The sequence below is a fragment of the Ptychodera flava genome, chromosome 12 (assembly GCF_041260155.1).
Source record: "Ptychodera flava strain L36383 chromosome 12, AS_Pfla_20210202, whole genome shotgun sequence".
NCBI classification, from domain to species: domain Eukaryota; kingdom Metazoa; phylum Hemichordata; class Enteropneusta; family Ptychoderidae; genus Ptychodera; species Ptychodera flava.
The window spans coordinates 26,055,837-26,068,541 of NC_091939.1; the positions used below are offsets into that span (position 1 = coordinate 26,055,837).

At 38.1% G+C, this 12,705-nt stretch overlaps 1 protein-coding gene and 1 long non-coding RNA gene across 2 annotated transcripts in view; both read right to left on the reverse strand.

The window, feature by feature from the left end:
- Window positions 1-8,116, reverse strand: part of LOC139146207 (uncharacterized) — a 101,551-nt gene extending 93,435 nt beyond the window's left edge. The window contains exons 1-7 of the mRNA XM_070717615.1: window positions 8,060-8,116; window positions 5,793-5,978; window positions 5,099-5,305; window positions 4,519-4,793; window positions 4,189-4,324; window positions 3,724-3,942; window positions 2,625-2,796 (exon numbers count right to left, since the gene is read on the reverse strand). Of these exons, the coding sequence (XP_070573716.1) occupies window positions 2,625-2,796; window positions 3,724-3,942; window positions 4,189-4,324; window positions 4,519-4,793; window positions 5,099-5,305; window positions 5,793-5,978; window positions 8,060-8,116 (1,252 nt within the window). The remainder of the gene's footprint in view (window positions 1-2,624; window positions 2,797-3,723; window positions 3,943-4,188; window positions 4,325-4,518; window positions 4,794-5,098; window positions 5,306-5,792; window positions 5,979-8,059) is intronic.
- A 1,473-nt stretch (window positions 8,117-9,589) lies between these two features.
- LOC139146123 (uncharacterized) lies at window positions 9,590-10,840 on the reverse strand. Its single transcript, XR_011555088.1, has 3 exons — window positions 10,758-10,840; window positions 10,240-10,450; window positions 9,590-9,772 (listed from the first exon to the last, which is right to left on the reverse strand). It is a non-coding gene; the product is annotated as an uncharacterized lncRNA (long non-coding RNA).
- Between the last annotated feature and the right edge of the window lie 1,865 nt (window positions 10,841-12,705).

Below are 12,705 nucleotides of genomic sequence, written 5' to 3' on the forward strand. Positions count from 1 at the left end.
ACTGTTGAATTGCAAAGATTTTCGCTCCAACAAAGTTTCTAATTTTTATGTATATTATTCTTGAGCTATCATACATAAAGTGTCATAAAGTGGACATGGGTCATAAAGAGGGCGTTCTGTAGTCTGCAGGTTTGATCATTTAGCGTCTTGATCATCCTTAAGCTTGATGTAATGAGGGGGATTTTTAGAAAGTTGAAAATCAGTACCAAAGTTACCTTGTGAATCCTTATTGATTCATACTCCATTGTTAACTCTCTCAGTTTGGAAATGCGTTTTCACCATGCTTTTTTCTTTGACTTCAATATGAACACAGACAATACTGAGGATGACAACTTTCGATTTATATATTTTCATTAGAAAAAAGTAAAATAGTTTTTTGTAGCTTTATATTACAGCTTAGTGAAATGAGAGGGATTTTTTTAGAAATAGTTTTAAATGCAAATTCGAACAATTGTAGAAGTGGTGTAAGGAGGCTTGTCACAATATAAAAAAACAAATGACAAGGGGGACTCATCTCTGATGAGTTATCATTTTTTCAGGAATTTCATAAGATTCATTTTGATTTTGATGATATTATTATTGAGTTTGATTTATCAGAGAGAAGTTGTACGGTTATGTTGATAGAAGTTATATGTATGACTCCATTGACGTGTATGTGAACGATAAAGCCTAGAGTTTGGCAAGAGTGTCTGGCTGTAGCTGTGACATCTGAGTGGCAGGTCACACGTTATCCTTAGGCTACAAAAACTTTCTTTCATTTACTTGCACATACTGTATGTTACCAGTGTTGTAGCATATTGCAGTTTTTGACTTGTAAAAGACCGTTACTTTTCTCAGAAATAAAGGCTTCACTTTGTTTAGTTTTTCCCAGTGTTACATAATGCTCTCTGTTCCATTATTTTCTTCACCTTCACATATATTAAGCTTGATGTGATGAAAGGATTTTTTTAGAAAAGTTTGACATGATCGGTACCAAAATTTGCTTGTGAATCCGTATCTGTTCACACTCCGTTGATTACACACTATAAAGTGGGGACATATGTTTACACCTTGCGTTTTGGGACAACAGTATGAAAACACATGGCAATTGTGGAACATCTTTCTATTTATTTATATTAATGTTGTTTCCCTAAGAAAAACACATCACGTAATTTTAAGTAACTGTAAATTACAATACATTAAGGGTGATTGAGCCACAATTTTGTTTGCAATTTACATAATTTTTCTCTCACTGAAAGATTGTGTGAGGTTGAAATTGATAAAAAAAAATCAATATGTCACCAGATTATTTTTGGGCCAGAAAGATTTGAAATGTATCTGCCCCATACGGACAACAGAATTTTGGGATCTCATACACGCGTTGCCCCAATATTAATTTTCAATCAGTATCTTTAAACATTGCATTCGTTTCATTCATATTTCACCTACAATGAGTAGTTATTGAAGGATTTAGGTAGTTTTAATGGAAGATTCTTGAGAATTTGAATTGTCTCTTCTTTTGTATACCTTGGTAAAGTACAATTAACGCTGTTGCAGATTAAAATGTATAGTTTGTGTTTATCAGCACAGTTGTATTACAAAGATTTTTGCTCCAACAAAATTTCGTACTTTTACGTGCGTCATTCTTCAGCTATTATACATTTACAGCTAGCACAGTGTCATAAAGTGGACATGTGATCATAGAGCAAACATTCTGATGTTTGCAGGTGTGATGACGGAGCAAGGGGCTTGATCATTTTAAAGCTCAATGTAAAGAGAGAGATTTTTTAAAATTTAAACAGTACCGAAACGGTAAACGGTACCAAAGTTACCCTGTGAATCCATATTGTTTCAAACTCCATTGATTACACTCTATAAAGTTGGGACATGAGTTTTCACCATGCTTTTTCTTTGAATACAATATGAAAAAGACGATGGTAAGACATGATTCCATTGATTCGTATTAACGTTTCTATAAGAAAACCACCTAAAGTAGCTTTTCTAGCTTTATATTACATATATTAAGCTTGGTATAATGAGAGAGATGTTTTTTTTACAAGTTTAACATCGGTACCAAAGTTGTCTTGTGAATCCGTAGTAGTTCACACTCTGTTGATTACACTCTATAAAGTGGGGACCTATGTTTATACAATGAATACACCAGTCAATTTTGGGACATCTTTCTATTTCTTCCTTGTTTCTTCAGGAAAACAACTTAGAAACATGTTTACATAGCTAAACATTATTTCATGCGTGTTTTCTATGAAATTCCACTTTATTTAAGTGATTATATGGATAAGTTTATAAAAGTACCAAAATTGACCTTAAGATCCATAGTGGTCCCCCATCTGATGCCACAAATTCCAAATTTGTGTCCAGATTTTCCCGGTCCCCAAATTTGTGCCGAAGCTTGGTTGTATGTATGTATGTATGTATGTATGTATGTATGTATCTATGTATCTATGTATGTATGTAATGAGTTCAATTTGACAATATGAAGCATTGTGCTAATTGCATTTCGCATTTGCAAAATTGTTTATACTGTAGAATATACCTATGTGGCACTTATGTGAAAAAAGTATCTACAGAATAGCGATTACAAATTAAAGAGTTTTTTTTAAAGTTATTATCATATATCATCCTACCGACTGCAACTTGATAGTCCTCCAGTGAATCTAAATCATCGTCATCGTAGAACGCGTCTTGATTCCACCTAGCAACGAGGTAACTGCGTCCGACATCATCTTCCTCTAAAGTGACCGTGATGTCACCATTGAATTCAGGGGGTGTAACCTCGACAACGATGGGACCTACAAACTAGTTAAGCCAACAAAAGAATAAAAGTTACTTTTAGATTTTGGAAAATGCTCACTCATCGTTTTTTTTCCTGAAGTTTGAACCCTGCAATGTTCTTGACATATTTTGGCTCTGAGAGAAATTCCACCTTTCCTCATTCCTCATTAAAGGCGGAGCCTTCCTTTAAAAGGACGCCAAGGTATGGCAGCGTTCATTGTGTAAGTGGACACCAAACAGGCAACACGCGGGCACACGCTCCAGAAAATGCCACTTTTTAGTTTTCCCCGGCCGCAAAAACACAGACAGACTGCCAAGCGGTCAGCGTGAAGTTGCTGCCGATCGAACTCTGTGGTTATATTCAATGTCTAACGCAACTGGAAGACAATTTTTAAGGAAAATCGAGCGTTTGTGGAGGGGAATCAATGACCGTTGGTAATTTGAACTGGCCGTCAATCAAAAGCTTGCATACACTATGTTTGCAGGATTAGCAAAATGTGACAAAAGGTTGAGGTCAGTTTGTGTAATTAATGTTATAGAAATCAAACATCGTACTGGCCATGTGTTTGACTGGGAGGAGAACTCCACTAATGCGAGAACCTGGGATTGAAAAGTGCGGCTTTAACGAAGTTATTTTAGTCACGTATTGCATACATTTGGACTCCTTCACCCACAAAAACACGTGATCCAATGTCTTATCCTACTTCAACTTTTAGCGTTTTGCAACATTCTGGTCGAATGGATCTGTCATTTAAACGATGTGCAAACTATTGAAACACAACCGTCAAAAACGGATGGCTAATCCAGCTGACAAATGCTGCACTTCATACTAGCTTCTCCTTTTCACATACTTATTATACGAGTTTATATGTCGACCATATAGACTTGTCTGCACAGTCAAGGGAAAAGTGTTCTAACGTTGGGAATAACATTTCTATTCAAATAATTTACCTTGGCTTTTTCAATGCCTGCTTTATTGGTTGCCTTTATTACAACGTAGAACTCAACACCTTCACCAAGGTTAGGATGATAGGTAAGAAACGCAGGATGTGACTTGGTAGATGTTAAAGGTAGAATATCAGGAATCAACCCTGAGGGCGCACTACTCAAGCCGACTTCGTAGTCGTAGATACCACTCTCTTCATCTTCGCCTTTCCATGCCAGAGATAGCTGAAATGGTTGATACTCGGTTTAAAATGATTTCGGGGAAAAATTTTTAATGATATTGTCGTCTCAAAAATCTTCTAATAGTTGCTCCATAACTACATTTAACTCAACAGTGGCTCTAAGGACACTCATAATGTTACTGTCTCAACGTCTTCAAATAAGGATAGATTTCCAACGCTGGTATACTGCGTAAAGTTGCTGATCTGTGAGTGCCGCTGAACATGTCTATCAAACTTTGTATAAACTTACGTGATTTTCTTTTCTCAGGAACAGCTGACGGGGTAAACTTCCAATATCGTCACATTCTTCATCAGTCAATGTTGTAATAGATTGTACTTCAGAACTCGGAAACAGGGACACGTCTACCGCCAACCGAGACGAATTCCTTCGGTAAGAGAAATGAAAAAGTTTAAATAGTTTCTTGATGTACAATTTAAATGGACAAAACATAAGCATTTTAAAACGTAGTAAAATTCTTATTTAAATCCCATTTGTTCAACATTTAATTTTAGTGTTTGAAATAGTTCGAAAATACTATGAGAATGACGTGTTAATTTATTGTGAATCAGTTCCACTTACATGCATGCGTCTGATGCATTCAGTAATTCATGTTTATTCATATTTTCATCGATAAGCCAAACTGTACCACTGCCATCATTCGCCAACCCTGGCCTTGTGTACACGTCATCAATAACAACGTCCGTGATGATTGGTTCGCTTACATCAACAGTGACACCGTCAGAACACACAGGATTGGACGGCTCCATCGCTCGGTTGTAGGCGATGACAGTGCAGTGATACCGACCAGGAAGAGGCGCTGTCCACTGAACTTGTGTTGACATGGTAGTTGATAGCTGGGAGAAAATACATCGCACAGTAGAATCTTTTGTGAGTTGGAACTGATTTTGTTTTGACATTACTGAATGTAAAGGACCGGATAGGTCATGCTTTGGGACATCATTGGGACATCATTGTTGACATAGTACATGCGTAAACATGTTTGCAGGTTCCTTACTTTCTGGTGATACTGTTTCTCTGATTATTTTAACAGGTGTTTTGTGTATTATTTGCCAAACGTTAATATAGATGAATTTTTTTCAAAATGAGACTTATGATTGACCTACATGACATTTTACATATCTCGCATTTATCAACTTACCGGTTCTTGAATTGGAAATGCGATTTCGTTGTCAAGCAAGCAGTCAGTTCCAAAGTAGTACACATATAACATTATTCCGCTTTCTCTATCAAAGAATCCGTCCCATGATGCAAATATCTCGGAGCTCTGTTGGAAGTCTACATCCGGGTAGTCAGGCAAGCTGTCATGTACACTGCCCTCGTGTGGCGGGCTGTCGTCCACTGTTATCTGCAGGTGTAGAGCAACATGACAATGCGTTTCAATATTGAATTCTATTTTTATCACAAACTTGTAAGCCATAAAGCTAAGTACCGATCGTAACTTAGCATCAATATCAAAATGCCAAGGTGTCCATGATTGAGTTTCACTATCTTAATTGAAGCCGGAATAAATAAACTGAACTGTATCACTTGAGTTGAAAATCACGATAAAACGGTTTGTTTTAAAGATGAAGTTAGCTTATTAGTTGACCGGGCGCCTAATTCTGGGAACAAATCGAACAACTATATAATATCTATAAGCTATCATGCTTTACAATAACTGTATGAAGCTCACCAGTATTATCCAAACATATTGAGAAGTTTATAGTTTTGGACCATTTATTGATATGCACGTGAGATATCGTACAGCTCGTCCACATCCACGGTAAGTAGAAATCGAACCGTTGAACAAATGATCTTTTTTTGCGAGCAAACATCAAGTTAATCATAAATACCTGAAACTGACGAGTTGTCTGCAACATCGCGTTATTGGTCACAGTTACAGAAAACACGTAATCATAGTCATGTGTTCCAGTCGGTATTGACATCAGTTCTTTGTTCATTTCGATGGTGAAATTTCTGTAGTAACACTCACCAAGTGGAATACATGTACATTCAGGAGGGTTGCAATCGTTTGGCTCCTACGAAAGATATCACATAAATTTGATGAACAGAACCACAGGCGCTTGGCACATTGCTGGGATAATAGTCGTATTTAATATGTAGAATGTCTATATACGACTTGATTCTTCAATAAAAGAATCACTGTACGTGATATTAGTGTGGGCCTATAGGCCTACATGTTGACTGGCATTATACACGAATGGCTATGGCTGCCTGGCTCGGGCCCGGCGAACGCACTGCATAATCATCAATGTGTACTACATGACTTGTACGTGATATTACTGTACATGTGAGCTAGCTTAACCGAGCGGCTGTAGAGCTGTGCAGGGCTTGGGCCCGGCTTGGGCCCGTTGTCCACCGCTGCACAGACCGGATGGGAAGGTGTGAAAGCTTTTCATCGCCCGATTTCATACACCAGCGAAATTCACGAACTCTTAGCGTTTCCGGTGATAAAAACTGGTCAACGGTCAGATGGTTGCATAAACAATCGATCGACTGGCCTCTTCTGCCTAAAATCATACCTTACCCTATGCTACTGGCGAGAAATCGTCCTGAAATTGGCTGGGCACACCAACCCAGCGCCGGCCATTTTGAATAAGCTGCATTCAATGTACGCGTCCAATGAGAGAAGAGCAATTGAAAGACAATACGCCATCTGCCAAGGGTTGTATGCACAGGCGTATACGATGCATGTAGCTTATTCAAAATGGCCGGCGCTGGGTTGGTGTGCCCAGCCAATTTCAGGATGATTTCTCGCCAGTAGCATAGGGTAAGGTATGATTTTTGGCAAAAGAGGCCAGTCGATTGATTGTTTATGCAACCATCTGACCGTTGACCAGTTTTTATCACCGGAAACGCTCAGAGATCATGAATTTTGCTGATTTATGAAATCGGGCGGTGAAAAGCTTTCACACCTTCCCATCCGGTCTGTGCAGCGGTGGACAACGGGCCCAAGCCGGGCCCAAGCCCTGCACAGCTCTACGGCCGCTCGGTTAAGCTAGCTCACATGTACAGTAATATCACGTACCGTTATTCTTTATTAAATAATCAAGTCATGTAGTACACATTGATGATTATGCAGTGCGTTCGCCGGCCCGAGCCAGGCAGCCATAGCCATTCATGTATAATGCCAGTCAACATGTAGGCCTATAGGCCTACACTAATATCACTTACAGTGATTCTTTTATTGAATAATCAAGTCGTATATAGACATTCTACATATTAAATACGATTATTATCCCAGCAATGTGCCAAGCGCCTGTGAACAGAACAAGCCACTTTACTTTCAGAAACATTATTTTATCAATATAAGAACACATTTTGGTCTTTTCTTAAAAGAATAATCTAAAACGATATCAAAGGACAATGGTGTCCCAGTTGTCATAATCTTGACGATAAAGGATGAAAAATTGGTAATCGGATATACGTTGAAAACTTTTTAAATTGAAATTGCCTTGTCTTTTCGTGACATCTTTAAATGATATGGTCTCTATTTGATCTAGCACTGATGTGCGGATTTCGCAAAATTGATAAGCAGTTAGTGGCATTTTTACATGTTTGCATTCCAACGAATCATTGAATGTGTAAGTGTCCAAGATTGAACGTTTGTCGGTAGCGGTCCTTTGATCTGAGCTATTAGTTTTACGCATATGTTCGGAAAGCTGGGGGGCATACAGAGTAATGCAAAGTGTAGCTGTGAGTCTTGCCTATCCGACACCCTACAACAGTATCAATTAGTACATGCAGTATGACTGTAGCACAGCTTTAGAGCTCCTTTAAAAATCAGCAGCTGTCATTATATATCTGGCATTTTTAAGATCGTTCGATTCGCCATTAATTTCATGATCAAATAAGAAGTGTTCATATTAAAATGATTCAGATGGCATAAAAAGTTAGAAACCAGACAATACCATTTTAAGAATTTTAGTGAAATGGGCTTACATCTGATCTGACAAAATACAAATTTTCGCTAACGATGCATAGAATACATATTTGACACTGTCACACAATGCATGGACAGAATAATGTGAACCAATGCTTCGTAGTGAGATTGGTTTCCATGCGACATTCTCTCAAAATTGACCCTGCACATACTTACAGGTGACCTGACAACAGGTAGGCTGCCTTCTCCGTGTACCAAGGTTTTGTTCTCCATGTCGAATAATTCCCAATGGACTACAAAGAGACCACTATGATCATCAAAGGCATCGAACACCACTCTATAGAAAAAAAACAGTGTGCGGAAAAAGTATGTCAATCTGTCAATCTTCTGTTTCTCCGCAATCTATTGGTGATAATAAAGCCAATGCCAACATAATCACACTATACAAGACACTCTGAATTTGACAGCCCAATGACTTCTATGGCACCTTCAAAACTCACTTGATGTGTTTCAGTTTCGCAGAATTTCTCTGAAATGTTATTTCATAAACGATGCTTACATCATTTCATACAGGTCTTGTGAATTGTGAACTGCGAGGTAGTCAACTCCATTTCGAGTCAGGTACATCTCACCAATTTCAGGCGGGGTCGAATCTGAGTGTACGGTGACATTATCAACAACGGTGTTCTCCATTGCATCGTAGCCTTTTATCCAGATTCTGATAGTATCGCCATCTTGATGATAAATGTCTACTTCTACCTCTTCTGCCTACAGGGAATGTGTTTGATGAGTCTATGTTATCATCTTGAATATTACATAACGTGACATTCATATTGCCTATAATATTTGCAATGATATGTCAAAACAGTCGAATAGAATTCTAATAAAAACAGCAAGCAATTTGGATATAATATGAAAGGCCACGATTTGCAACAGACAGTGCAATGCAACCATTGTATGTTATGTTGCAACTTACTTCCACATCATTCACTGTAGACCACGTTGTTGCACCTGTCAAGGTTTCTCCTCCCTGTTGGTCAACTCCAAACGCAATTTCAAATTTGATCATGCCATGGGCATTTGGTATGGCTTCTCGTGACCTTGTGTATGGCGGTTGACCAGTCAGCTCGTCATACGCGGGCAAAACATTCAATGAGTAATCGTCGATCCCATGTAATAAGCCAACATTTTTGTGAAACTCGTTGGTGAAATGGCGAACCCATTTAACTTGAATCTGAAAGGGTATGAAGTCCATAATTACACATATTATTCTTACGTTCACCAAAAAGTTAACCAAAAAATATCATAAAACCACTTAGATAATGGCAATGAAATGTATCACAGTGCCACTCTGCGAAAATGTATGAGTTGGTGATTTTCCTGAAAATAATTTGATGACAGGATCATAATATTATCATCTCGTTACCCTTGGATTAGCGTTGGTTATCCACGTGTGGCTGGTGTTCTGAGCTGCCGATTCCACTCTCATAGGATAGTGACCAGTGTTGTCAATGTGAGGTGTGTTCACGTTGTCAAACATAAGGTATCTCATCGCATTATCGTGGTTTCCTGCCTTGTCTGTCACCGTCAGGAGAACGCAGTATACACCTGAAAATGAGGATAGATTTTGTTTAATCACATTGGAGAACGAATTCCATCGGACCTAAGGTCATTTTCATATAGCTTTGAAGACCATATATTAGTATATCGATTTTTAAACACTAGAAGAATGTAACTCTTACCTATGTTGGAGAGTGTAACGGAACAATTCGATGTTGGTGCATACACATCACATTGCTCGGCCATGGCTCTGTCCTCTGAACATTTCAAGAAACCGTTGTTTGACTGCGATGGCAGGACATTAATTTCGTAGTGGTCGACATAAGACTCGTCATCCACCCATCCAGACCAAGAGATACTTACATTTGCCTTGGAATAAAAATGGACGGTTGTGAAGGGAAAACTGGTGAGATCTATGTCTGTCATCTTTCTTTCAATTGAATGAAATGACAGACACAAAGTTCGTATATTGTCGACAAGGTATTATGACGAGTAATGATTGACATATTTGTTTTCTTTCTCTCAAAAGTACATACAGTGGGAAATTTCTTAACATATGCTTGTTGCTTTAAATCTATTCCTGTCAAAGAGAAGTATTCGTCGGCTAGTGAAACACTTTGGCGTTGATTTTTACCTCGCCAGTGGAAATACGTGCCTCCATTAAACTCCCAGGACCATCCCGGAATTGATATCTTGCATGTTTTTTTATGAAATATTCGATCAACGACTATTTCGCCTAGGTTTTAATCTATCCTTGACAACACATCGTCTTCCACAAAAACATTTCGAGAGTTTCTTTTCTGTTTTATTTCTTGTACGCGTAAATTAAACTTTACCTGTTTGGTAAATGGCAGGCCTCTGTCCAGGAGATTATCAACACAAGACGTTTTTAACACACAATGGTACGGAGCTTTGAAATCAAAGGTAAAACTAACTGAGGTTGTCAGCGTACGACCTTGGTAATATTCATATTTCGTCTTGGTTATATCAGGGTATCCTGACGTTTGTATGAAACCACCATTTGTGATTGTCGTATCTATTTGCAATCTGAAAGACGAACAGACATGTACAGTGGGATAATTTGAATGCATACTTTCGGATTAATTTGCGACCAAAACAAGTGTACATAAACCGGGACTGATTTTATTCTGAGTATCAAGATTGCCATTTGTGAGTAGGTTTACGTTTTTTGCTTATATTGTATTTCCTGCATTTTGAGGATTAAAAAAAATCATTGTTGAGCTTCACGTTCATTGGAGAGAAATTGCCTCCCCCTCACACAAGCAAGCCTAAAATTGATGACTAAGATCCATAAAAAATAACATAATAAGCAGTCTTGATGGTGTATACTTACATGTCTTCATTCTGAAAGACATAACGTGTATCTTCATTAGCCAGGCAGTCGACTGGTGTCCCCACTGATGGGTTCCATGACCCATAGCCTTGTAGTGAGGGGCAATGTTTGTATATCGGTGTTGTACTATTACCGGCTGAGGGAATAAACAGAAATGAATTCAATTACAGGAAGACACCCGGAAAAATCGTTGTATTTGAAAAATTGTCACTTCAAGAATACAAAAATTTATTTTATAAACCATACCATGCAATAAGTATGTACATTAAACTACCTACCTTTTGATCTAATCAGGAATTGGGCATACGATCCTGTGACTCCAACCTTGAAATCTTTAACATAATCAGGTCTTGAAGGAAAACTGTCAGCGCCTTTAAAGAATGTTGTCCATTCTATTTCAATGTGATTTATCCCTCGGTCATTAACGTAAACAGTTTGTTGTTGCGAGTTCACACACTCAGCTTCTTTCCAGTCAATTTTGGTTCCATTCACCAACCGTATCACTTTGGCCCAGCAGTCAAGAGGCTCTGCATCGTTATCAACTACACCAATATAGTAAATATATATTATTAGATTTTATTATTTAGAAGAATAAGAAGAGCTCTCAAAATTTGCAAACTGACAAATGTGTATAATCACATTTGTGATCATACCTATTATTATAGAAATACAACAGATATTGATGATATATATAGTATGATATCAACTTGAATATATGTTAAACGTTTCCTTCGGAAACCAAATATTACTTTCCCGAGACTCTGAGATCTCTTTTCAAACATTACCCATAAAAGAATGATTGCAAAGTATATTTATGTTTCCTCTGTATGTGCAGAAAGATTTTCTGGTGGTACATTGGGCGTATTAATTGATTTCAAGACTATTGTTAGTTTGGTACCCCTCAATTTACAGCAGATTTTTTAACAGTAATTGGCAGGCCGAGAGTTGCATAAGAACAGGAAAACAAAGGACCTGTGGTAGGAACGTAAAGGAACTCAGCAGTATGTTTGGGTGATAACGTTAAACACACAGAATCAATGTGAAAAATTGTCATTCATGCAACTTGATAAGGTGTCAGTGTACTGAATGGAGATAAACAGAACATTAATGGAAATAGGCAGCTCCTGTTTGTATGTACCAGGCACCTTTTCTGTATGAAGACATCAGTTGCAACCGTTAATAGCATTATCACAGTTTTGATAATTCATAAAAATATACAGTAACGTTTCCTGAATAGTTGATCAAATACAAATAATAGCCTTGCCAATCCAGTTAATGGCATTCGTTCTTCTTGAAGTGTGAGGGAAAGACTACACTGATGATATCGCCTTGCGATCAATCATTGATGTCATATACTTGCATGTTCTCGTTCATGAACATCTCTTCCTGATGTAGCACCTCTTACTTCACGACTAACATCCTTATCACCGATTGCAACCTATCAGTGATACGTGGGTAAATAATATACCAGGGGGTGAAACTTACTTGTAAGACACCCTTCACCGGAAAAACCGGTCGTACAGGAACAGGTACTTGGAGGACCGTCCGGATGACAAGTTCCTGGGTAACAGAGTGTGCTTTTCGAAATCCAAGAACATCGAGCTGTGGGTAATATTTCAAAAAGGAATCAATAGGGTTGAAATCAATTAAAAGCTGTTACCAGTATGTTTCTAGCCACTACCTACACTGCAAATTCTTCTGGCTTGAAATATAACCACTTGGTTTGTAGGTGGCTTGCGGGTGAACCAGTTGAAATATTTCGGTTTGCCCGAAATCCACGAAGGTTTTTAAGGTTTGAAGTCACGCCACCACACAGAGTATAGATGGCGTGTATTCATACCAATACATTAGTGGCTTATTATCAAGCCCGTCATGGTATAAATTTAAGCCAAATGGCTTCTTTTTAAGCCCGTGACAATATAATTTATCGGTTTAAATTTGAGCCACT